Below are 27,074 nucleotides of genomic sequence, written 5' to 3'. Positions count from 1 at the left end.
AAACATACATAAAGGCAGCATAAAATAAATCCATAAGACTCTGGTGGTTTAATCCATGTCTTCTGAAGTGATCCAGTTGGTTTTAGGTGAGAACAGACCAAAATGTAACTAATTTTCACTATAAAACTTGACATCTGCCATCTCCTTGGCAATCATGATTTCAAGCTCCATCTAGCGCTCTGCACATGCGTCAAGTGTAATCGAGCTTAAAATCACGATCATGTTCTGTAAAAATGAGTTACATTTTTGTATATTCTCACCCAAAACTGATTGGATCACTTCAGAAGATATGGATTAAACCATTGGAGATTACTTTTATGCCACCTTTATTTGCTTTTTGGAGCTTGAAAGTGTTGAACCTCATTCACTTGCATTGTATGGACCTACAGAATTGAGATATCCTTCTAAAAATCTTTGTGTTCAGCAGAAGAAAGAAAATCATACACATCTGTGATGGCATGAGGGTAAATAAATGATGAGAATTTTCCATTTTTGGGTAAACTCTACATTTAACATGATATTTAAATATGTAATCAGTAGTGATGAAAAGAAAGAGGTTATGAGTTAAGGTTATAATCACTGTGGCAGAACTTCTCCAATTACCAAGAACACTGACAAGGAAAGAGATTTTGCTGCTTTTCAAACTGGTTCACTATATCATTATATCAGGAGAGCATTAGTGTCAGTGCAGACTATGGTTATTACCAGTGAGGCGTTTTCTCGCTCTGGACTCAAGTGTTAAGTGTCTTATCCATGAAACCTCCATAATCCATTTTTAGAGAGAAATTACTTTTCTAAAAATACTGTTATGTTACGCTTAATTCCAAAGTTGTTTCCGAGAGTTCCAGTACCCTAGGATCGGCCACATTATGCCAACTTACTGACAAGTGCCATCTCCCATCAGACATTTTCAATTAGGTATAGCTGCAGGCCGGAGACCTCCAAATGGGGGCAGAATCTCCTAAAGAGGGCACTAACTCCAAAAGGGTTAAGGTTAGGGGCTCCCTACATCTTTAATGGCAATTTGGAGCTCACACCCCTTTTTGGAGCTATGCCTGCAGCTATGCCCTTCTCAACATTTTTGCATTAGCTCCAGTGTTTACCCTCCCCTGTGGCACCGGAAGCATGTTGCTTGCTTCAGCATCGTGGAAGGCCCAGGTTCGGATCCCGCGTTAAAGACAGGAAGTAATCGTGTTCGTGTCAGTAACGCGCGACTCTGATGTTGCATTTTCCTTCTAACATTACGTTTTTACTCCACTGATGTTTAGGCTTGGGTTGGGGGATACCATTTATTAAATATGCATTCCTATTCACTATAGCACAGCCTGTACAGCTAAAAACAATTCACATCACAACTCCTGTTTTTGTTTTTTTGCGCCCCAAATGGTCACTGGGGGCAGTGTTTTGAATTTCGTTAAGCAGGTAAAGAAAAGTCAACCTACCTTTTCCGATTTTACTGTGAGATCAGTCTGGTTAATTAAAACAAGTAGTCGCCTAATTTAGCCCTTCCTTCCAATCTCCTTGTCTCTTTCTCAATGACTTTGACAGGTTAATGCTCAAACTGTGAGAATAAAGCCTGCACATCTCTTAAGTACGTACATGCCTTCCAATTTCAGAGCATCTCTGAATCTTTTAACCCCTCTGAAAAAATCCTGCCAAATCCTTCAAGCTCACACTTTAGCATGCAAACCATTTGGAAAAACAAGGGTGACCTGCTTTAAAATAATACATACACGAAGGCTGCAAATAGTTTATGGGAAAATATATCAAAGGTGTACCACATCAGAAACAATATTTGACAGCATCATTAGCCAGTTTGTGAAAGCTTCAAAGGTTGTAATATTGAGCTCTGCTGTCCTCCTGTGGTAGCATTTGGTATTGCTGAGTAGTGGGCTCAAGAGAGAAATGGGAACATAAACCAAAGAAAACTAAAGTACATATTTTAAATTATGCCTATGGAATAAGGATAGGAATCGTAAGGAATTTCTTAGGATAAATTATAAGGCATTAAAGGTGCTCTCAGTAATTTGTCATCATTAAAAAAAGTTTTACTTCAAAAGACATCAATAGTAAAATTGAAATATAAATAAAATCATGACCAAACACAAAAGATTCAGACTCAAATCATATCAGTAACCTTATAAAAGATGTTTTATTGTCATGGAGAGGGTCCCCTCATGGGGGCAGCCATGTTCCAAAATCACATGACCAGCCGAATACCATTAGCTTAATCTCAGTAACTGTCCCATTTTTGGACACTTTCACTCATGGATTATATTAATCTTGGCTGATTGTGAATAGAGAATTTCTACAATGACATTGGTAACTGAAAACTATTGTATTCTAATAAATCTGCATCCACACCCCCAGGTGTCCAAGACAACAAAAATAAAAAAATTACTGAGTGCACCTTTAAGAAGGTATCTACAGTGGCAAGAAAAATTATGTGAACCCTTTGGAATTAGCTGGTTTTCTGCAATAATTGGTCATAAAATGTGATCTTATCTTCATCATGGTCACAAGTACAGACAAACACAATGTGCTTAAGCTAACATAACAAACAATTATAATCTTTCATGTCTTTATTGAACACAACCCATTAAACATACACAGTGATTTGGAAAAAGTAAGCGAACCCTTGGATTTAATAACTGGTCGATCCTCCTTTGGCAGCAATAACCTCAACCAAGCATTTCCGGTAGTTGGAGATTAGACCTGCACATGTTCAGAAGTAATTTTGTACCATTCCTCCTTACAGAATTGCTTCAGCTCAGCCATATTCTTAGGATGTCTGGTCTGAATGGCTCTCTTGAGGTCATTCCACAGAATCTCTATTGGGTTATGGTCTGGGCTCTGACTGGGCCACTCCAAAAGGAGGATTTAATTTTTTGAAGTGGATTTATTTCAATAATTAGGGTCATTGTCCTGCTGTATCACCCAGCTTCTACTGCGCTTCAGCTGGCGCACAGCCACCTTTGCATTATCCGGTAGGATATCTTGATAAACTTGGGAATTAATTTTTCCCTCTATGATGGCAAGCGGTCCAGGCCACGAAGCAGCAAATCAGCCCCAAATTATGATGCCCCCTCCACCACACTTCAGATGTTTTCATGTTGGTATGCAGTACCATTTTTATGCTATACGTAGTGACCCATGCTCTTCCAAAACAATTCAAACTTAGTTTGATCAGTCCACTAAACATATTCCTAGTAGCGTTGTGGAGTGTCAAGATGGTCAAGGTTTGGCAAACTTCAGGTGCGCAGCTTCCTTCGTGGTGTCCTGCCATGGACACCATGCCTGTTTAATGTTTTCCATATAGTAGACTCATGAACAGAGATGTTAACCAGTTCCAATGATTCCTTTATTTCTTTAGCTGTCACTCAAGGGTTCTTTTTTTACCTCATTGAGCATTATGTGGTGTGGCCTTTTGATTCACCTTGGCTGGACGGCCAATTCTAGGGAGAGTAGGCACAGTACTAAATCATCTAAATTTATAGACATTTTTCTAACTGGACAGATCAATATGTAAACTCTTTGAGATACTTTTGTAACCCTTTCCAGCTTTTTGCACAGCAACAATTCTTGACCGCAAGTCTTTTTTGCGAGGCATCGTCCACATCAGCGGATGCTTCTTGTGAATAGCAAACTCAAAATATTTGAGTGCTTTTTGTAAGTCAAAGTAGCTCTTACCTATACCTCCCATCTCATTTCATTAAATGGATGCCAGGTTTGCCACTCAGCTGACTCTAATTAGCTTTTATGTCATTAGCCTAGGGGTTAACATACTTTATGCAACCTACACTACGAATGTTTGAATAATGTATTCAATTGTACAAGAACAATACAATAATTTGTGTTATTAGATAAAACAGATTGTGTTTGTTCATTATTGTAACTTAGACAAAGATCAAACCATTTTAAGACAAATACTTTTCTTGCCATTGTATAAACACTGACGGTTTAGGGAAAAAAATAAGAATATTTCGGGAATACAAAAGATTCTTACCTTTTAAGTTGCAAAATAAGAAGAATATAGTACGTAGCAAAAATCTAGTTTACAGTGAGGCACTCTGAAGTGAATGGGGCCAATTTGTAAATATTAAAATACTTACCGTTTCAAAAGTATAGCCACAAGACATAAACAACACACATGTTAACACTATTACTGTGACAAAATCGCGTACTAACCATTGTTTAAAGTTACATCCAGTTTTGCAACTTCGTTGTCATGTGACAAAACATTTTTTAAACAACTTTATAGCTCAAATAATACAAGTTTTAACAGAGGAATTAATGCAAGTGCTTTCATAAAATTATAAGCTTCACATTTCTGCCTTTAAACCCTGTAAAAATGGTCTATTGACTTCCATTGTAAGTGCCTCACTTTAACCTAGATTTTTGCTCTTTTTTTTTATTATTATTTTATTTTAAGAAAATCAGAGACAAGTCGAAATTATTTTGTTACAATCAACATTATGCCAACAATGCTTTTGATTGAGCTTAATTTGTATTGAACCTGAAATATTCTTTTAACAGAACCAAAGGTCATAAAAATCATTCGGCTCCACTATTTCTCAACTGGAACCGGATCTCAATTGTCTCAATAAACAAGTTTCTTCTCATGGCCCTTTTCCTTCCAGTTTTGTGCTCTGTACAAAACCTCTTCTTTACACATTCACACACCACAAATAAGGCAAATTACATTACTTCTTTATCACAAAACAGGTTTAATTTAATCTCTTTATTTTTTAAAATAATTAAACATTTGTATTTCTCCGACCCTTTTTAACTTTTGTAATTGTTTGATGTATGGGGCTTTCTAAAGCACAGGTTCATTCTGACAAAGCTCACAACAGCATCAGCCCTCCACAATCCCCCTCTCACCTCCCCGTCCCCCAATCAGCAACTAAGTAAAAACAAAAAAAGGAAGGGAGAACAAATTCCACTTGGTCAAATGAAACAACAACTCCAATTCCAGACAAAAAAATAAACCCAAAACAAATTAGAAGTGAAACCCTAGAAAGAAAGAAAGAAAGATAAATCCCCAGAAGCTGTGTTCAATTGTTTCTCATCATCTACTGGAATCTCCTAAAGAAAAATATGCTAAAGGATCTACTATCAAAGTCCTGCATTCAGATACAGTATACAGGTACTTAACACTGTAAGAAACTCCCTCACACACTCGAATGCAAAGTATGTGTATGCCCTTGCAGTTCAATTTCTCATGACAAGCATCTCCGATTTGGTGCGGAAATTCTTGATACCCCTCTCAGATGCGTGTATGTGTGTGAGTCATTCACTGGTACCAGTACCGGACTGGTGCTAAAGAGTCCAAAGAAGTGAACCTGGTGGCACCTTTGAACAGAAATAGAAAAAAAGGGGGAAACAAACGCATGGGTGTGTCAAAGCTGGTGCATATTCATGACTTCCTCTTCTCTGCTGGTAACTAAATAGTGTCCTTTAGCATCCCCTTTGAGAAGTCTGCAAACCAGACCCACTCTATTTATCCAGATTTTAAAGGATGATCCATAGCACTTGGGTCAACGGTCAGGAGTATAAACAGGGCAGACAATTCCTCTTTCAGATATACAGGACACCCAGGTGAAATATGTTGACGAAACAAACCATTTAATTGAAATTGGACAATAAGTGGAATTGGGATGGGAGGATAAGAAAGGGATGATGAGAGGGGGGCAGGAAGGGAGGAGCGAGACAGAGAGAGAGAGAGAGAACTGGGCTGGTGTTGTTTTGTAGGGATGGGTGAGGTATGTCAGATCTGGTGAGCTGAGATTCTCCGTTTGTGTGATTTTCGTCTCCACAGCAGTCGTTCATTTCAGTCCTATTGTCTGTTCAAAGTCCTTCCCCCTCCAGTGCGGGTTTCTTTTATTTATTTTTTTCTCATTTTTGTTTTTATTTTTTTAACTTTCTTTTCTAGTCACATTCTTTTTCGGCATAATATTTTTAAGGGAAAAAAAAGAGGATAAAATAAAGATATTTACAGTGCTTTTGAAATAATGAGACTGATGAGGTGATTCTATGGTAAAGTAAAACGCACAAATACAGAAAGGAAAAAAAATATGCTGCCAACGTTCCGGGCACATGGTGGAGGCGTTGGGAAAACGGTCCGGGAGAGGCGCGTCATTAAGTGGGAATAAATCCATCACAGTGGAGGCTTCTCTTCAACTCCAGATCCTCCAACCTCTTCCACAACTCCTCTCTCTCCTTCTCTTTCTTCTTCTCTCTGAGGAATGACAGATGCAAAAACAAAAGAAAACATACAAAACAACCATAATGAATCAAGAACATTTTACTGCTGGTAGAAACACTGCCATCATAGCAATTTCTGTTCTGGAGTGTGTGCACATCTCATGAGCCTCACCTCTGACGATCTGACTTGTAAGTGGATGTGAGTTCATCAAACAAAGTGCTGTTCATTTCCATGAAGGCCTTCAGAACATTATAGACTAAAGCTACTATGGCCCTTAGAGCAGAAAAAGAAAAAATAATTAGATTTCAACAATCCTCACACTGGCATAGGAACATGGACAGGGCATGTTTACTTTAATAGATGGCAATATCCTGATGGTGTATTGCCAATAGATTCTGATGGTGATGACAGTTGCTGTTGTGATACACTCACGTATGCATACATACATACATACATACTGGAAATTTGGAAATGAGTGTGTGTACCCTTTAATAGATGGCAATATCCAATTGATATTGACGATGATGACAGTTACTGTTGCGATACACTCACATACACATATATACTGAATGTTTACATGGAAATGAGTCTTTGAATGTGTGCGTATATTTTTTTTGTTTGCTGTGTTTAACCAGAGCTGTGTAAATGTGTATTGTACAGTAGCAAATAGTCACTTGGAACATGTTAAACTGCAGGAAAATTAAATTCTTGAAAATATAGTACATGTTGCATAGGCCTACAATTAAACAGGGTTGAGTTATTGCATTAGTGCCTTCGAAACTGTGATAAGCGAAATCTCTTTGACAGAAGACTTCTTACATCAGAGCGTACTAATGTTGAACATACTCCAGACATTAACGTTAGGACTTTGTGTAAATACAAGTTCCATATTGATGCTTTCCGGCAATATTAGAACTCCTTAAGCTGGCATATTGCTGACTATGTGGCATTTTGTCAACAGGTTCTGTTCACACATGACCTCCAAAAAGAAAAATACAGATTTAAATTAAAACAAAAGCTGTATCTGTAAAAGTGCCTTATGTATGTGTTTTGGACTCACAGATTTCAATACTCGTTGGAGACTGAATATTTATGTGAAATATCTGGTGTTTACGACAGTGTTCAGTCATTTGACTTACGGGTTCCAGTGCTCTTTGGAGATCCGGTACAGACTGGTGAACATAATGGGAAGAATCACGCTAGAGTTCTCCTCAATCAGACTCATGATGTACTCATTATTCCAGTAGTACAGAGCTCTCTCAGCTACCTGTACAAGCATACACAAAAACACATCAGATCCACCACTCCCTACATCCATAGTAGATTCATAAATCAGGGTTGCTGCAGAGTTTTTTTAAATAAAATTTAAGACTTTATGACCATTTTAAGACCTGAACAATCAAAATGAATACCATATGTACATACAGAACAAACCCAGACAATCTCAAAATAAATCATGTATTACAGACTTAGACAGGCTGAGGCACACACTCGACAAGGCCTTACAACTTGTAATTGCTTATAAGCAAAATGGAGTATCTGCAAGTTTAAAATCATCAAGACATGTTTTCCATGTAAATATACTAATCATATTAAAATTGGTTTATGTACCAAGTAGGCTTGGGATCGATGCCTTTTTCATGCATCGATAATCAGAAGATTTTCCCGATGATTATCGATATACACTGGTGGCCAAATGTTTGGAATAATGTACCGATTTTGCTGTTTCGGAAGGAAATTGGTACTAAATTCAACAAAGTGGCATTCAACTGATCACAAAGTATTGTCAGGTCATTACTGATGTAAAAAACAGCACCATCACTATTTGAAAAAAGTCATTTTTGATCAGCTCTAAACAGGCCTCATTTCCAGCAGCCATCACTCCAACACCTTATCCTTGAGTAATCATGCTAAATTGCTAATTTGGTATTAGAAAATCACTTTCCATTATATCAAACACAGTTGAAAGCTATTTGGTTCATTAAATGAAGCTTAACATTGTCTTTGTGTTTGTTTTTGAGTTGCCACAATGTGCAATAGACTGGCATGTCTTAAGGTCATTATTAGGTCAAAAATGGCAAAAAAGAAACAGCTTTCTCTAGAAACTCGTCAGTCAATCATTGTTTTGAGGAATGAAGGCTATACACAATGCTTGAAATTGCCAAAAAACTGAAGATTTCATACAAGGTGTACACTACAGTCTTCAAAGACAAAGGACAACTGGCTCTAACAAGGACAGAAAGAGATGTGGAAGGCCAGATGTACAACTAAACAAGAGGATAAGTACATCAGAGTCTCTAGTTTGAGAAATAGATGCCTCACATGTCCTCAGCTGACAGCTTTATTGAATTCTACCCGCTCAACACCAGTTTCATGTACAACAATAAAGAGAAAACTCAGGGGTGCAGGCTTTATGGGAAGAATTGCAAAGAAAAAGCCACTTTTGAAACAGAAAAACAAAAAGAAAAGGTTAGAGTGGGCAAAGAAACACAGACATTGGACAACAGATAATTGGGAAAGAGTGTTATGGATCTTAACCCCATTGAGCTTTTGTGGGATCAGCTAGACTGTGAGGTGCGTGAGAAGTGCCCGACAAGACTATGGCAAGTGCTACAGGAAGCGTGGGGTGAAATGTCACCTGAGTATCTGGACAAACTGACAGCTAGAATGCCAAGGATCTGCAAAATTGTCATTGCTGCACGTGGATTTTTGATGAGAACTCTTTGAAGTAGTTTAAGAAGTTTCGAACATTTTTTTCAAATTGTAATAGTAAATGTTCACGTTATTAATGTCCTGACTATACATAGTGATCAGTTGAATGCCACTTTGGTGAATAAAGTACCATTTTCTTTTCATAAGAGCTAAATCTGTATATTATTCCAAACTTTTCACCACCAGTGTATATCTGGATTTTTTTTTCAGATATAAAAAGGGCTGCTCATTGCAAAATAGTCTTTGTCTTTTCAAACATATTTCTCATCACAACATTAATAAAGTGTGAGCGGCAGTGTAAATTATAGGGGACCACACACTGGACACGTCTAGCGTACGACATGGCACATTCTAAAATTCAATTTATGACGCTCAGCGTCAACATCCTGAAGTGCAAAGAGCGCAAGTTGCATAGTTTTCCATTAAATTCAAAGAGGTGCATAATTAATAAGCCTCGCTCTGACAGTGGTGGATGAAGCACACCTGATGTGAATAATGCTTCATCACCGCTGTCTTTAAAACGCAGAGATTCAAATCTCCATGTGTGCACACACTGGCATCCTCGCATGCCCAGGACCAGAGCGGGGAGGGTTCGGCCAAATTAGATGCGTCACCGGACCCACTCCTCAGACCCCCGGCGCGTGTTAGAGGTGTCGCAGGGAGACAACAGTATGCGACACGGCTGATGGGCTAGAGGCCAGGCTGCCTTCCCCTCTCACCTGCCGCGGGCCTGGGAAGACAGGCTGCCGCCACCCCAAGTGCCGCGGACCCAGGAGGGGAGTGTGTGCGGCCGTCGGACCCCGCTCATGGCTTGGGCCATTCCTCGGACACTTCCCTGCCCTTCACAGAGCCCCGTCTCACCACGAGGATGCCAGATTCCCCCTTTATTTTGAACACCATTCCCCCTGGACACTATTTTCTCCTTTTATGGACATTTTGTGTTTATTATTTCCAATAAATAACTCTCCGAGGCTTGACGCCACACCCACTGTCTATCTCTTGCTCATCTTGCCACACAATATTTTATGATATCCCTAGTACCAATATATCAAAACATACAAATTAGAGGTCGACCTATATAGGAATTTGCGGATACAATAATAATGTGCTGAAAGGCAATAACGGATTAATCTGCATATTACAATATTTAATGCTCAGTTTCTATCATGTGCGATCAGTGCAAATGAAAATTACTAATGACTATAGTTTTTAGAAACCGATATACTGAATGCGCGAAAAAATTCTCTCTTTCCTTCCTGTGACAGGGTGGGCCAGACAGAGGCTACAAGAGTCCAAATTGAATTAAATTATTGTGCAACCAAAATACCAATAATAACCGGAAGATAAACAAATATTGGATGCATTACGCAAGACTTTCAACTATTAACAAGCCTGGGACTCTTATTATGAAATGTCTGTATACGCAAGACTTTAAAAAAATAAAATAAAATAAAAATTTAAAACAATTAAAATCCACTTTTCTCCCAATTTGGAATGCCCAATTCCCACTACTTAGTAGGTCCTCGTGGTGGCGTGGTTACTCACCTCAATCCGGGTGGCGGAGGACAAGTCTCAGTTGCCTCCACTTCTGAGAGAGTCAATCCGCACATCTTATCATGTGGCTCGCTGTGCATGACGCCGCGGAGACTCACAGCAAGGGAGGCTCATACTATCCTCCGCGATCCACGCACAACTTACCACGCACCCCATTGAGAGCGAGAACCACTATCGCAACCACAAGGAGGATACCCCATGTGACTTTACCCTCCCTAGCAACCGGGCCAATTTGGTTGCTTAGGAGACCTGGCTGGAGTCACTCAGCACGCCCTGGATTCAAACTCGCGACTCCAGGGGTGGTAGTCAGCGTCAATACTCGCTGAGCTATCCAGTCCCCCCGCACAAGACTTTTAACAATTAACAAGAAATCCCGGGACTCTTATTTTGAAATGTCTGTGCTTCACTGCTTCCAGCTGCTCATTCAAACAGATAAGGGAAATAAAATATGCACTCTTACATTAATCTACAAGGTACAACAACATAAACACTTCAAAGTAAATATTCATCAACAGTAGATCATTAGCGATCGCTTGTCATAAATATCCGGTATTCATTGATTACAAATCGCTCTTAAGCCACTGGTAACACTGAATTTCGAGTTCCCAGTGTGCTTTTCACATTAAAAGCACGAAGACGATATGTTTATTAAATTAAATCATAGCCTTTTAAAGTTTAACTATCACATTAGGCCATATAGCAATTCTGGTCTTTATGTCCCCAAATTTAAGACCTCTTTAAATGATAATTAAGACTTTTGATAAACTTACATTTCTGAAAAATGACTTTAAGACATTTTAAAACTTTAAGGACACGCGGAAACCCTGTAAACATTGCTGCAAACAGTAATTAACACCACAAAATACCCATTTTGTCCATACTTTAAAACTCATATTTTAATCATTTACATTCTAAAATACTTAAGTCTTTTTACCAGTGTTTTTAGCAACAATTCATACACATTACCTACATTAATTGTCTTAATATAACCATTGATTAATGTTTATCATTATAATAGTACCACCACAAAAGTAAGTAGACTGCCACCAAAATTGGTCCGCTACATGAACCAAATGTCACGAAAATGACTTATTCACCTCTCTTAACTTATTCCTTTGCAATTATAGCCATTTTGCAAAATTGACCATCCACGAGTATAAGTGCATATTTCAGCCCAAATTTCACATTACTATAATATACGGTTTACTCAGTACATTCTGTTTTAAAGGCAGCACAACATATCGAGCTGATTTCTGGCCACATAACTGTGTCTAGACCATAAGCCCTTTAATTCAGACTTGGACTAGGGTGGGTTTGTGCAGACCTGAAAATGAGGGCTGGAGACACATCTGGAGATCTGTTTGAAGAGAGGCTCCTGGATTTTCACAAACTGTGTGGGCTCAATCACATCCAGAATCTCCTCCAACTCTCCTAGGTACATAACCTACACACAGGAAAATCAATACAGACATCAGACATGTGAATCAGAGTTGCGTCTTAAACTGTCATAAGCACTTCCACTGGCCTGAAATCATGACCGATCAACCCCATGCTGGGATTTCTTCAACACTGGCTGATCAGGCTCATTCAGCAGATGGTATGTCATCTCACCTCTTTCTGACTGCAAGTTTTAGGCCAGAATTTCAGCAGACCTCTGATGACCTGTTAAAAGAGGGGGGGGGGGAAACAAACAAAAAAAAACACATGACTGATGAAACAACAAACTGAAAATAATATATGGTGGATGGGATAAGTGTAAGGCTATGTACATGTTTACAGTACTTACCGGTTCTGTTAACGCTGGGTCTTTCTCTAGGAACTGTACAATACAATATGCCAGCTGCAAAAACAACACACACAAATGCAACTGAACAACACTTCAATGTACATACAGGTATAACATTTAGTTAGCACACATGGGATTCATTCTAATCTTTTAGCACAAACTATGTGCAGTACCTGTGCATGGAAGAGTGAGAGGCTCCTGACGGTATGAAGGGGAATCAAAACTTTCACCAGAAACTGTTTGTGCTCAGCCTTCAGTGGCAGAGCAAAGCCATTGATGATGCTGACAGGAGAGAAACACAAGTCTTAAAACCAATGAATTTACACAGTCAAAACAATGTCAGTTTGTACTGAGCTGTTTAGGCCCATCTGCCAGTGTGTTAGACTGGTTCACTGCATTAACTGCCTAATTAGTACAGTGACAAGCTCTCAGCCTTAAACACTTAAAAAACTCAGTATCATGCTTTTAAAAGCAAGCAAGACAAGAACATGGCAGAGGGCAAGATTTTCAGTTAATTACAACTTAAATTTCAGTCAGTTTCTCACATAAAGTCATCTTTAGAAGACGTGGAACATAGTGTGTAATAGAATATAGTGGTGATTTTTGGAGCTGAACAGCCCTTGATCACTTTGCTTTCAATGTATGGAACAGAGCAGCATGAACATTCTTCAAAACACATTTTTTTGTGTTCCATTTAAGAAAGTCAGTCATATATAGTAGGTTTGATGACAGAATTTCCATTTTTGGGTCAACTAACCCATTAAAGCTCCAGATGCTTAGGTGATCAAGAGAATGCATGTTGAAAAAGAACAATGCATGCATGTCGAAAATCAAGCATTTTGAGGCCACATTCCTACTCATTCTAAAATAAATAACAGCAGCAGAAAACACTCACTCGTACAGCCTTTAAGCTTAAATAAGTCAGAAACATCACACAACTCACCTGCCCAAAATCTCCAACAATTCTGCGACCCCATTGAAGTGCTCAGTTTCATAAACAAAACTGAGAGAGAGAGAGAGAGAAAGAAAGAGGGTGTGATGACTGTTTGCACTTCATTCTTGCACATGCAAATATTTATATAAATGTCCATATAAGGAGTTTTCTCCCTCACCGTAGAAAAATATTATTAATCTGTTTTCGTATAAAAGCTCTCAGTCCCAGGAATTTGCCGTAGATTCTGTGTAAGACTGTCTTCAGGTAATCTCTCTCCCTTGGGTCCTCGCTGTCAAACAACTCCAGCAGCTGACAAGCAAACAGACAGACACAGCAGATAAAAATTAAGAAAAACCAGAAGATAAACACAGGCGGTGATAGGGGTAGACCACCTGGGCTTAAACCCTAAATGTTTTCAATAAAGCCTACATCTTGTAGAGATGTCAAATGTATCAGTTCTTCAATTAATTCACACTAATTATTCATATATTTTTAATATGAATAAGTATTTTAATATTAATACGTTTAATTAAGTTATATATACACACACACACACACACACACACACACACACACACACTCACTGAGCACTTTATTAGGAACACTATGGTCCTAATAAAGTGCCAGACGTGGTCATCTGCTGTTGATGTAGCCTATCCGCCTCAAGATTCGATGTGTTGTGCATTCTGAGATGCTATTCTGCTTACTACAATTGTACAGAGGGGTTATCTGAGCTACCGTAGCCTTTCTGTCAGCTCAAACCAGCCTGGCCATTCTCCATTGATCTCTCTCATCAACAAGGCGTTTCCATCCACAGAACTGCCGCTCACTGTATGTTTTTTGTTTTTGGCACCATTCTGAGTAAACTCTAGAGACTGTTGTGCATGAAAATCCCAGGAGATCAGCAGTTACAGAAATGCTCAAACCAGCCCGTCTGGCAACAACAATCATGCCACGGTCTAAATCACTGATTTCAAATTTTTCCCCCATTCCGATGCTTGATGTGAACATTAACTGGAACTTACCAGCCTGTCTGGCACCAACAATATCCATGCGATTATCTAATCAGCCAATCGTGTGGCAGCAGTGCAGTACATAAAATCATGCAGATATGGGTCAGAAGCTTCAGTTAATGGTTTACATCAACCACGAGAATGGGGAAAAAACGTGATCTCAGTGATTTTGACCGTGGCATGATTGTTGGTGCCAGACGGGCAGGTTTGAGTATTTCTGTAACAGCTGATCTCCTTGGATTTTCACGCATAAGTCTCTAGACAGTCGGTGCAAAAACTAAAAAAACATCCAGTGAGCGGCAGTTCTGTGGGCAAAAATGGCTTGTTAATGACAGAGATCAGAGGAGAATGGCCAGACTGGTTTGAACTGACAGAAAGGCTATGGTATCTCAGATAACCCCTCAGTACAATTGTAGTGAGCAGAATATCATCTCAGAATGCACATGTCGAACCTTGAGGCGGATGGGCTACAACAGCAGAGGACCACGTTGGGTTCCACTTCTGTCAGCCAAGAACAGAAAACTGAGGCCGCAGTGGGCCTATCATTTGTGTGCCACAGCAGAAATCCAGATTCGTCAGACCAGTAGATAATTTTTCCAATCGTCTACTGTCCAGTTTTGGTGAGCCTGTGCTTCAACTGACTCAATTCAGTACCCACGCGGTGTCTAGCTGGGCAGCTGCTTTCCTCTCATGCGTATTAGCGTGCATGCAAGAAGAGCATTTGTAATTGTGGCTGTGTCAGTAGAATCTGAACAGTCAAAATGCCTGTCTTGGTGAGATATTAGAAACTGTGTTGAGAGTTAATCCATCAAGATGCAGTAAGTACCAAATATTAAGATATATAACCCTGAAAACAAAAGAGTAATATATACAGATGTGCTCGAGGAATTTGCTAACTTTAAGTCACAAGCCAGGACACTTGCATTTTTTGCAAAACTCTTAAGACAAAATGCCATTAACCTCGCAAACTTACAGCCTGGTAGCCTTTAAACTAACTTAAAACACCCGATGAATCTTTAATAGGTTTCAAACTGTCAATTGTACAAAATGTGCATCTAACAGCGGAAAGACGAAAGGTACAGAAATAGTGTATTATTTAAATCATGTTTTAAAGTACATAGCATTAAAAGCACAATGTGTATTAAATTCTAAATTGCATTATATTTTGATATTTCATCAAAGGATGGCCCCATATGTATCCAAAGAGGTCTAGGCTAAGACCCGAATATCCACTGACCCTAGAACCGCCCCTGGAGATAAACAAATGTTGGTGAAAAAGAAGATGAGATGGAGTAAACAACCACACATGTGTTTTAAAGAGTGCATGCTCACCTGTAAGACAAATTTCTGGTCTATGTACTTTTTGGCAATGCTTGGTTGAAACTCCTGACTCTCCAAAAAACGAATGAAGAACTCATACACCAGCTGAAATAGAGCAGAGAAAGAGAGAGAACAAGAGTGGTTTGTTACTTAGTGGTGTCCTTTAAACCCAGCGTGCATTTAAAGTAGATAAATGGACACTGGAAAGGGTCAAAGGTCACAGTTCAGCCGAGGTCACAGTCACAGGACACACCGCTACTGCCATCACAGGGTTATTGCAATCGTAAAATGTTGAGGTAAAAAAAAAAAAAAAAGGAACATGTTTCGGAATGTGGCTTTCAAATTTGGATCTTTGTCTTTTAGATTCTCACACTTATTTTTCAGAAAGGAAGACGAAAGCAGGGATTGGTAACGTAATGAAAGAAAAAACTTTTACCAGGAACATTCTCCTTGGGAAATGCATCTAATTTCTAAAGGAGTCCTGGAAGCACACAGTGAGTACACACACACACACAAACACATAGAGAGCGTGGGTAGGTGGGGTGGGGGGAGAGCAGAACCAAAAAGGAAAAGGTTAATACACTTAAACTTGACATAAATTACATTTTATGCTATCTAGCTGTCTATGTCTTTGTCCGCATTTGGTTAAATGTTTTATTTATTTATTTTGTATTTGGTTAAATGTTATTTTGTGAGTTGTATATAGCAATAAAAAAATAAATAAATCAAAGAATAAATAAAACCCACATACCGAGAGGGTCAGACAGAGTGAGTTGTGTGTGTGTACAAACTCCCAAAAACACAGAGACAGACAAACACGCACACTCACGTGCGGAGACATGCCGAAACAAACAAATCAGACAGGAGGTGTACACAAGGAGAGAGTGACCAGGGTACTCAAATAGCAAAAACTCACATTCTCAAAGACAATACTCTCAAGAACCTCCTCTGCCTGAACATACACACACCCACCTGTAAATGTGGCCATGAGGCCTCTAGAGTGGGTTCATCCTCCTCTGGGTCAAACTCATTACTGTCACTGGGCGGAAGAGTTCGGAATATATTATAGGATACCTGAGAGGAGAAAGAGAGAGAAATGTAACACATGAACAGTAATCACAAGCCTCTAGCTGCACATAAAAAAAGACTGACTCTGATACATATTTAACATAAAAATTGCAAGAGCTTTCTCAATTTCAGCAATTTTGTATTGTGTATATCAGCATTGAACATAATTTAAAAATAGCATTTGGTCTTTGAAAAAACCATATACAGTGGCGGCCAAAAGTTTGGAATAATGTACAGATTTTGCTGTTTCTGAAGGAAATTGGTACTTTAATTCACCAAAGTGGCATTCAAATGATCACAAAGTATAGTCAGGACATTACTGATGTAAAAACAGCACCATCACTATTTGAAAAAAGTCATTTTTGATCAAATCTAGACAGGCCCCATTTCCAGCAGCCATCACTCCAACACCTTATCCTTGAGTAATCATGCTAAATTGCTAATTTGGTACTAGAAAATCACTTGCCATTATATCAAACACAGTTGAAAGCTATTTGGTTCGTTAAATGAAGATTAACATTGTCTTTGTGTTTGTTTTTGAGTTGCCACAGTGTGCAATAGACTGGCATGTCTTAAGGTCAAAATTAGGTCAAAAATGGCAAAAAAGAAACAGTTTTCTCTAGAAACTCGTCAGTCAATCATTTTTTTGAGGAATGAAGGCTATACAATGCTTGAAACTGCCAAACAACTGAAGATTTCATGCAAAGGTGTACACTACAGTCTTCAAAGACAAAGGACAACTGGCTCTAACAAGGACAGAAAGAGATGTGGAAGGCCAGATGTACAACTAAGCAAGAGGATAAGTACATCAGAGTATCTAGTTTGAGAAATAGATGCCGCACATGTCCTCAGCTGACAGCTTCATTGAATTCTACCCACTCAACCCCAGTTTCATGTACAACAGTAAAGAAAAGACTCAGTGGTGCAGGCCTTATGGGAAGAATTGCAAAGAAAAAGCCACTTTTGAAACAGAAAAACAAAAAGAAAAGGTTAGAGTGGGCAAAGAAACACAGACATTGGACAACAGATAATTGGAAAAGAGTGTTATGGATCTGAACTCCATTGAGCTTTTGTGGGATCAGCTAGACTGTGAGGTGCATGAGAAGTGCCCAACAAGACAGCCACATCTATGGCAAGTGCTACAGGAAGTGTGGGGTGAAATGTCACCTGAGTATCTGGACAAACTGACAGCTAGAATGCCAAGGACCGGCAAAGCTGTCATTGCTGCACATGGATTTTTTTGATGAGAACTCTTTGAGAATAAAACACATATACCAAGAGGGTCAGACAGAGTGTGTGTGTGTACAAACTCCCAAAAACACACAGACAGACAAACACACACATTCACGTGCGCAAACATGCCAAAACAAACAAATCAGACAGGAGGTGTACACAAGGAGAGAGTGACCAGGGTACTCAAATAGCAAAAACTCACATTGTCAAAGACAATACTCTCAAGAACCTCCTCTGCCTGAACATACACACACACACACACACACACCTGTAAATGTGGCCATGACATGTACAACAATAAAGAGAAGACTCAGGGGTGCAGGCCTTATGGGAAGAATTGCAAAGAAAAAGCCACTTTTGAAACAGAAAAACAAAAGGTAAGAGTGGGCAAAGAAACACAGACATTGGACAACAGATAATTGGAAAAGAGTGTTATGGATCTTAACCCCATTGAGCTTTTGTGGGATATATAGACTGTAAGGTGCATGAGAAGTGCCCGACAAGACAGCCACATCTATGGCAAGTGCTACAGGAAGCGTGGGGTGAAATGTCACCTGAGTATCTGGACAAACTGACAGCTAGAATGCCAAGGATCTGCAAAGTTGTCATTGCTGCACGTGGATTTTTTGATGAGAACACTTTGAAGTAGTTTAAGAAGTTCTGAACATAAAAAAAAAAAATGTAATAGTAATTTTTCATGTTATTAATATCCTGACTACACATTGTGATCAGCTGAATGCCACTTTGGTGAATAAAGTACCAATTTATTTCCATAAGAGCAAAATCTGTACATTATTCCAAACTTTTGGCCGCCAGTGTAGGTCAACCACCAAATAAAACAAATCTGAGTTTTAAGGCATTCATTAGCCAGTATTCTGGATATCCATGAGCAGAATTGTTTATTAGCTTTATTTTCTGATGTCTGTGAAATAATCAGTTCTTCGGATATTACTTATGCTCTGACCACAATTTCTTTGGTATTGGGTACTGACAACCGTTTGCAGAGACTACAATGCCCTTATTTTAATGAGCTACAACTCTACCATTAAAATAAAATGAGACGATAAATTACATAAACATTAATTACATAATTACATAAATTACATATAAATAACAAACATTAAACAACAAAACAAAAAATGCAAACCCATATCTCTGTATACATGGTGTAATATTTATGCTAGAGCCGGACTGCGAGTGCAGCAGTGGTTTGTGTGCGTTATGTATGTGCACTCATTGTGTATATGCACCTCTCATTTACAGACACTTGTAACAGTGCTCATCTGTGACAGGTCCATTGTATAACTTATGAAATGTGATCACAGTCATAATGGGAATAGGTAAAAACATCAAAGATCAAATACTATAGCCATGAGTCATAAAGTTAGAAAAGTCTCAACTCGTGAAGTACAACAAGGACATAGTTTTACTCACAAACTGTATTTTTAGACATCTCGAGTCACTGTGAGAATTATTTTAAGATCTATGCACCTTGTTACACTGTGTTTGGTCTTGTTTTAATTGCAGTGCTTTGCTGCAAGTAACGATGTGATATTTTTCATATTCTGTTTATGTTTCATGAAGTAATATGCAAAAATTATTGTCCCAAGTAACATACAAACATGTTTTGTCGCATTTTCGTTTATTGCGTCATGAAACAAACAGATAATGTGAAATGGCATGTCGTTACTTACAGCAGATGTTCCCGATTGAAACTACAAAACAACAAAACAAAGAGCAGAGATGTTGAAATAATCCTCACAGAGCGATATAAGCTTGGCTGGCAACACTAGCCTGTAGTGATGGGTTGTTCATGAATGATTCGTTCATTTTGAAAGAATCTTTTATGTGACTCAGTAGAACGAGTAGTCTCAGAGAGTGATTCGTTAATTTTGTGTTAGCCGCGCATGTGCATTGCGCATCCTCCGTTCGTTTGTTACGTGAAAACCACGTAGGCGCTGTACAGGAAACAGAAATTATTAGTTCACCTCTCAATTCTTCTGGTCCGAGTTGTTCGTTCTTTTGTCACGTGACAGCCGTATACGCTATGTATTGCTCACATAGGAAAGAGAAATGGTTAGTTCACCTCTCGAGTCTTCTGGTCCGAGTCGTTCGTTCTTTTGTCACAGTGACAAAAGAACGAACGACTCGGACAAGTACATTCCAGAAGTGAACTAATCTTTCTGTTTCTCATCATTTGTCCTTGGCTGCATTATCAGTTTTAGTAGACGTGTTGGAGGGATTTGGCTATTGAAAATGTAACATTTTAATTTAATTCTTCTCAAATGAATGAAATTAACTAAATGACTCATTTTGCTGAACGAGACTCAAAGATTCAAGTCAGTAAAATGATCCAATCTTCCCATCACTACTAGCCTGTATCTTACTGTCCGACATGCTGTGCGCGCACACGTATTGTTGTTTGAGACTGCCCGAGTCTCTGCCTGAAGAGAAGCCACAGGCAGTCAGAGATTCTCAGACTCAAGCAAATAAACCATATCAAATTATCAGCTAAAATAATGCCAGTAACTCCATTATCAGTGCGATAATAATATTTACATTTTCCCAGTTCGTCCGTCGATATATCGTGCATCCCTAATATGGACTAGACTTTATGCTGACGATCAAAATCTAGCTTAGTGAGAGTACATAGATTATTGATATCCAACATAAAATTCTCTTTAGACCAATTAGTGCAGAGGCAAAAGTATGAATTCTACTCACAGATAGATTATGTGTTTCCCAGAATCAAGGCGGTCACACACCGGACGAGAAACGCCACGCTGCATCGCGTTGCGGCTAGGACACGGTACAGGCATCAAACACAGGGCATATCAGATGCGGTTCAGATGGCAGACAGGGCTGCCCCCTAATAGTCGACCAAAGGTTAGTTGATGAGAAGAGTCTTGGTCGATCAAGTTTTGATCGGTCGCAGAAAAATAAACTCCACAGGAAACCAACGAACACCGGTATTACCGCTGGTTGGACAGTAGGTGGTACTATGGGGTAATTTTCGTTAAGCAGGGTTAGGGTTAAGCCTACACAATAAAGCAAGACACCTTGGCTGTGTCTCGTTTGGAAGGCTGCATGCTAGGTTGGATTCGTCCTTTGAAGGCTGAGGTATACCGAGCGTCCTTCTTTAAACAAGTCTCGTTTAAACAAGACAGCCTTCGTAGGACAAACGGAAATGGAACGTAACATGGTTGCGATGACAGCACACCACTCTTTAACAAGCACCAGCGCTTTGAGTGAGAAGGGAACAAAGTCCCTTTAGAAGGGAATGTATGAGGTACATTTTAGGAGAGTTATAATGATGTAAAGAGAAAAGAAAATAGATTTTACAGGTGTACTTTAAGTCTAATACTTTATTTTAATTATATATTAATATAATTATACATATTATATACTCTGCAACCATCTACTGAGGTACTTCAACTTGGGAATTAACATTACTTGTGTTTGAACATCATATTTACGGGTAAATTGGCATCATTTTTTTTTAGACATTTCCGTTGAAGCAAAGAATTGTGGGTTGTGAGTGCCCACAAAGGATACACCTCATGCATCCTCCGAATTCCCGAGAAAGAAGGCTGCATTCGAAGTGTCCTACTCACTTTTCTGAAAAGAGACAGCCTCGATGACGTATACGGCCGACAAATGCGACCTCCGGAGGACGCAGCCTTCCAAACGAGACACAGCCCTTGATTTCAAACTTTGAACTTTATTTTTTATTTATTTTAACTAAAAATTAATATGAAACTGGAAAAAAATGCAATTAAAATGTGTGTTGTTCCAATTTTTGAAAGATGGCTTTACAACAGTTGTGAAGGACAACATCTCTCTGGCAAAGAACCTACTTCGTCTGTGCATTTTCTACCGGTCAGGTAATTCGTTGTCCAGGTAAATAGTGATTTTGCATTGAAAATTAAATTCAATTATTTAAAAAACAAAAAAAATTTAAAACTAAATTAAAACTGCACTCCAAACGAAATGGAAAAAAAATTAAAATAATGTAGTGATCAAAAAATGTATAAGTAACCACCTTTCCATTTACCGTCCGGCAAGTATCAGTCTATGACAACAGACAGAAAATTACTAATACATATTAAGATTTAAAAACAATTATAAATATAAAAATAATAATTATAATGAGGATAATAATCACTGAAATATAAATCATGGTTCGAGGTGAACGCGTATTATTTTATGCTTTAATCACAGATATATAGGCTGCAGAGTTGTGGTCACAATGAACTGCTCTGTGGAAATAAAGCGAATTGAACTCAAAGCACCTCCTGAGCTGAGATGTCTGAGGTCATTTGCAGCATTCATAGATGATACTGTTCTTGCAAAAATAATTCAGAAGACAGAAACAAAGAAAGAGTGAGAATCTTTTACATGCGCATGTTCCATGAGACCGCACACCTCCGTACAAACAGCGTGTCATACATGCGCATAAACGGCTTTTCTGTCATCTGTTCTTAAAAATATAATAAAGTGTGTTTCTTCACGCACGTGTCTATGTGTCTACAGGCAAATTATTTGTAATATTAATTTGATAATAATAATAGCCTAATAATAATAATAATAATTATAATTGTATACATTAATTGGAAAAACGAGCCAAATATCGTCTTGACATAGACAAAGGCATCAGTTATTGAAGATCACTCTGACCATCGTCGATCCCCGAGATTATCGTCTGTCGGCACAACCCTAATGTGCATTTCTCTCACCAGACGCGTCAGTTGTGCGACCCCCTTAAGTGTGTGTGTTTGTACTCACCATTTTGACAACCTCAGGGTAAGCCTGTTCTGTGAGGTATCCTCGGCTGACTGTGACATAATCGACAAGCTCGTTGAGGGTTGAGCGCTTGTATTCTTTCATCTTCAGGTCTGACAGAGTGTCCATGAAATCAAACACAGCACAACACTGCTGAAGTTTTTTCAGGAACAACTCCGGCTGCTCCTGAGCAGAGACGTCTACACACAAACAGACATACACAAAACAAAAGTTCAAAAATAGTCTTGCTGAAACTTCACAAAGAGGAACATTGAAATGGGTGTCTTCACAAAAACACTTGAATAGAACTATTTTTCTGCACTTCCATACAATATCAAAACTAACTTGATATTGGCTGGATTCATAAAATGTTAAGAAAATTCTTCATAACTACGATTTTCTTCTTAATTTCTAACTTAGGAAAAAAAGTAAAAAATATTTTAGACCAAAACATGTTTTTGACTGTTTTGTGTTTAATGTTTTTTTTTTTTTTCAGCTTTTAAACCACGTAAATGTTATCATGAAATTCAAACAATAAATGTTGTTTTAAAGCTTGTTAATGTAGTGACCAATCATTCTAGTCATTTCAAACGTATGCACTGCATAACGCTCTATCTCCGTGATCTTTAGTTCATAGAAACATAATTATTCATTAGAAAGCTGAGACTGTCCTCCACCACCCTTTCCTATGCCCGCCTCTTACTTTCTGACCTGATATAATTATCATGCTTCCCAAGCAGAAGTTTTGCCTTGCAGTAATTGTCTCAAGACATCAACATTCCTCAAAATTTATCATTACGATTTACCATTTTTGAAGTATTGAATTTGTTGTATTAGAAAAGGCAACCTTATGAGCAGGCTAGTATGATCAGATAGTCAAAGCCTGTCATTTTACTCTTAAGAGAATATTTGAGAACTTAAGAATTTTTCAAGAACTGCACATTCTAACGAAGTTCTTATAATTTATCCTAAGAATTTTATTTTTTTTCTTAAGAACATTCTTGTGAATCCAATTGTTCTCTGTCTCTGTATTGAGGAGAGATTTGTGGATGTGAGGATCAGACGTCACACTGGACAGAGTTATCCATCAATTATGCAGTAGATTGGACTCACATGTGTTAAAATATTCACAATCAGGCAGAACTGGATGAGCGAGGAACCTAGACTTTCCAGAATTCAAAATCAATTTGCTGACAAAACGGCACAATGATTTCGAAGCAATTCTATGTTCTGGTTTGCTTACTGGAACCTGGTTTAGCTTGGTTGGGGCAGTTGGGACCGTATAACCAACTGTGAGCTTCTGAACCATCATGTTTCTACAGCAATAAGAAAAACATTTCATCAGTTTCAAAACACAGACATCATAGCGGCCTGCGGTCGAAGTAATAAATATTTGTGGTCTGTTTTCCTGGAAGTGAAAGACCTTAAAATTTTAAACTGACAAAAAGATAGTTTTGTCAACTTTTAGGCGTAAACTAGCAAATAGATGGCCTCAAATCTCAAAGACATGGGCTATGTTTGGAACAGCATACTACCACACTAATCTTATCCTACTATTCCTGCTGTATATAATATGTACACTGCATAGAATGTTTTTTTATGCAAACCTGAAGACCTACCACATTTTCCTAAATGTAGGCCTATAAATTTCTATATCCTTCAGTGCTTAAAATCCCTTACTGCAGCAGATGTTGGGTACTTTATTCCACAATGCAATGTGCTTGACCTTCAATTTTCAGAGTGATGAATGAACCTGAAGTAATTTATCTGTTTCATGTGACATCATTGTATGACCGCACCACCATATTTGTGACAAAAACCTCATATACCTTCAGTGTGCTGCACTATTTGCTGCACTGTGGAATATGGCAAAACTAGGCAAAACTTGTGTTTTTATTTATAAAGCTTGAAAAAGTGACACTGCTGTTCCCTATAAGAAATGTTATTTTTTCCATTCAATAAAGCTAGATCTTTCAAGTTACATGACTTCACTTTGCCAAAGTCAAGCAGCAATAAAGAGCAGGGGATAGAACACTTGTTGGTTTAGCCAAAAGCTTGTTAGTTGTCATTATCTGTGTCAATTACATTTATAACATAATCGAGTCAGATACAAAAAAAGTAGAAATTCACTAAAGATTATGTTAAATTTATAACATCCAGACTGTGCAATGTAACAGAGGTAGGCCTGTGTGATGATTGTAGCAATAAATGACAAAGCACTATAATGATTGTTGTTTTTCTTGATCTCAATTCTTGGGTGTTTTGCCATTCACCAACATTGTTTTCCCTGGTTGATGGTCAGAAATATGGTGGCTGTGAGGAAAAAAATCATGTGACTGAAACGGTTGAATATCAGCTGTATCTCCTTCACTTATGAACTGACCATACTGTTACGAGACATTTTCACACTAACTTTGATTAAAATGGACTAAGCTAACTTTTATTTTTGAGAGAATAACTGGACGCCACTTGCTGAAATAAACATGCACTGAAATGAGGTAAATGCTAAAACTATGTAGCACAATGCCTAATATTCCATTCCTGAACCTAGCCATGGACAAGTGAGTCTTTATCATACAAAAAGCAAGTGACCTTAAACCTGCTGAACGTACAAGCCTGGAATTCTAAACCACCAGAGGTCCACAACCTTACAGAAGAATACAGAACTAAGACAGATCCGACTAGCTAAGACACAGATTCCACCTGGTATTAAGATGCATTTAGGGTTATCCAATCACATGTGGTCAGCGCTAAATACAGGTCTAAATGGGGTCTAAAATGTTTTGTGATCGGATCACAAAAACCACATACAAATGCGGTCAAAAACACGTGACCACATCGCATCTGAGGTGTAAACACTAATCCGTCCTGTATGTGTATGCCAACCCTCACCTGTCAACCAACTGCTGTGCTAAAACAAGAGTTTAAAGTTTGCCGATTACAAGAGGCTTTAAAAGGAAATAACCGTCTGATCTGAAAAGTTAAAAAAGCAGATACATACACATTCATGAGAGCTTTGCGGATTTTTTTTAGTGTGTCTGATATCAACACAGATGAGAAGCACGAACACCTGAAGCGCCTAACAGGTAATCCACAAAAATAATGGGTACAGTGCTGTGAAAAAGAATTTGCCCCCATCCTGATTTCTTCTGTTTTTATGTATATCTCATACTAAATTGTTTAAAAAATTCAAACAAAATTTAACATAAAACAAAGCCAAGGTCAGGTAGACCAAGAAAGATTTCAGCCACAACTGCCAGAAGAATTGTTCGGGATACAAAGAAGAACCCACAGGTAACCTCAGGAGAAATACAGGCTGCTCTGCAAAAAGACGGTGTGGTTGTTTCAAGGAGCACAATACTTGTTGACCCGTCTCCAAACATAGCGTTTATGGTTGTGACCATAAAGCTCTATTTTGGTCTCGTCACTCCAAATTACAGTGTGCCAGAAGCTGTGAGGCGTGTCAAGGTGTTGTCGGGCATATTGTAACCGGGCTTTTTTGTGGCATTGGCTTCTTTCTGGCAACTTGACCATGCAGCTCATTTTTGTTCAAGTATCGTCATAATGTGCTCCTTGAAACAACCACACCATCTTTTTCCAGAGCAGCCTGTATTTCTCCTGAGGTTACCTGTGGGTTTTTCTTTGTATCCCGAATAATTCTTCTGGCAGTTGTGGCTGAAATCTTTCTTGGTCTACCTGACCTTGGCTTGGTATCAAGAGATCCCCAAATGTTCCACTTCTTAATAAGTGATTGAACCATACTGACTGGCATTTTCAAGGCTTTGGATATCTTTTTATATCCTTTTCCTTCTTTATAAAGTTCCATTACCTTGTTACACAGGTCTTTTAACAGTTCTTTTCTGCTCCCCATGGCTCAGTATCTAGCTTGCTCAGTGCATCCACGTGAGAGCTAACAAACTCATTGACTATTTATACACAGACACTAATTGCAATTTTAAAAGCCACAGGTGTGGGAAATTAATCTTTAATTGCAATTTAAACCTGTGTATGTCACCTTGTGTGTCTGTAACAAGGCCAAACATTCAAGGGTATGTAAACTTTTGATCAGGGCCATTTGGGTGATTTCTGTTACCATTATGATTTAAAAAGGAGCCAAACAACTATGTGATAATAAATGGCTTCATATGATCACTATTCTTAAATAAAAGATAGTTTTTTTGCATGATCAGTCATATTTTCAAAATCAATGCCAAAATTTCACAATTTCTGCCAGGGTATGCAAACTTTTGAGTACAACTGTATGTCATCATGAAACAGAGACCCTCCCCTCCAAATCCAAACACAAGTGGTCACAGGAGATGCATTTAAGTGACCAGGTGTAAACAGTGATATTTCTCACCTGACCACATGATCGGATCACCCGAGGTGAATCATAATACCAGGTGTAAACGGGGTCTAAATGTTGTTTGGCAGATCAACTTTCCCTGAAACCACACCAATACC

General features: G+C 38.5%; 1 protein-coding gene across 2 annotated transcripts in view; it reads right to left on the bottom strand.

Annotated features, from left to right (window-relative positions):
• Positions 1–2,088: 2,088 nt before the first annotated feature.
• Positions 2,089–27,074, bottom strand: part of LOC127411653 (serine/threonine-protein phosphatase 2A 56 kDa regulatory subunit epsilon isoform-like) — a 54,760-nt gene continuing 29,774 nt past the window's right edge. The window contains exons 2-13 of one of the 2 annotated variants that reach the window (XM_051647367.1): positions 22,614–22,810; positions 16,500–16,601; positions 15,540–15,632; positions 13,373–13,503; positions 13,204–13,263; positions 12,434–12,542; positions 12,261–12,314; positions 12,086–12,136; positions 11,799–11,918; positions 7,348–7,475; positions 6,380–6,481; positions 2,089–6,241 (exon numbers count right to left, since the gene is read on the bottom strand). In XM_051647367.1, coding sequence (XP_051503327.1) covers positions 6,142–6,241; positions 6,380–6,481; positions 7,348–7,475; positions 11,799–11,918; positions 12,086–12,136; positions 12,261–12,314; positions 12,434–12,542; positions 13,204–13,263; positions 13,373–13,503; positions 15,540–15,632; positions 16,500–16,601; positions 22,614–22,810 — 1,247 coding nt within the window. In that variant the 3' untranslated portion in view covers positions 2,089–6,141. The remainder of the gene's footprint in view (positions 6,242–6,379; positions 6,482–7,347; positions 7,476–11,798; positions 11,919–12,085; positions 12,137–12,260; positions 12,315–12,433; positions 12,543–13,203; positions 13,264–13,372; positions 13,504–15,539; positions 15,633–16,499; positions 16,602–22,613; positions 22,811–27,074) is intronic. The other variant, XM_051647366.1, reaches the window with a different exon arrangement.

Source organism: Myxocyprinus asiaticus, chromosome 21 (genome assembly GCF_019703515.2).
Source record: "Myxocyprinus asiaticus isolate MX2 ecotype Aquarium Trade chromosome 21, UBuf_Myxa_2, whole genome shotgun sequence".
Taxonomy (NCBI): Eukaryota; Metazoa; Chordata; class Actinopteri; order Cypriniformes; family Catostomidae; genus Myxocyprinus; species Myxocyprinus asiaticus.
The sequence above is the reverse complement of the archived record's forward strand: the minus strand, read 5'-3'. Positions and strand labels throughout refer to the sequence as shown.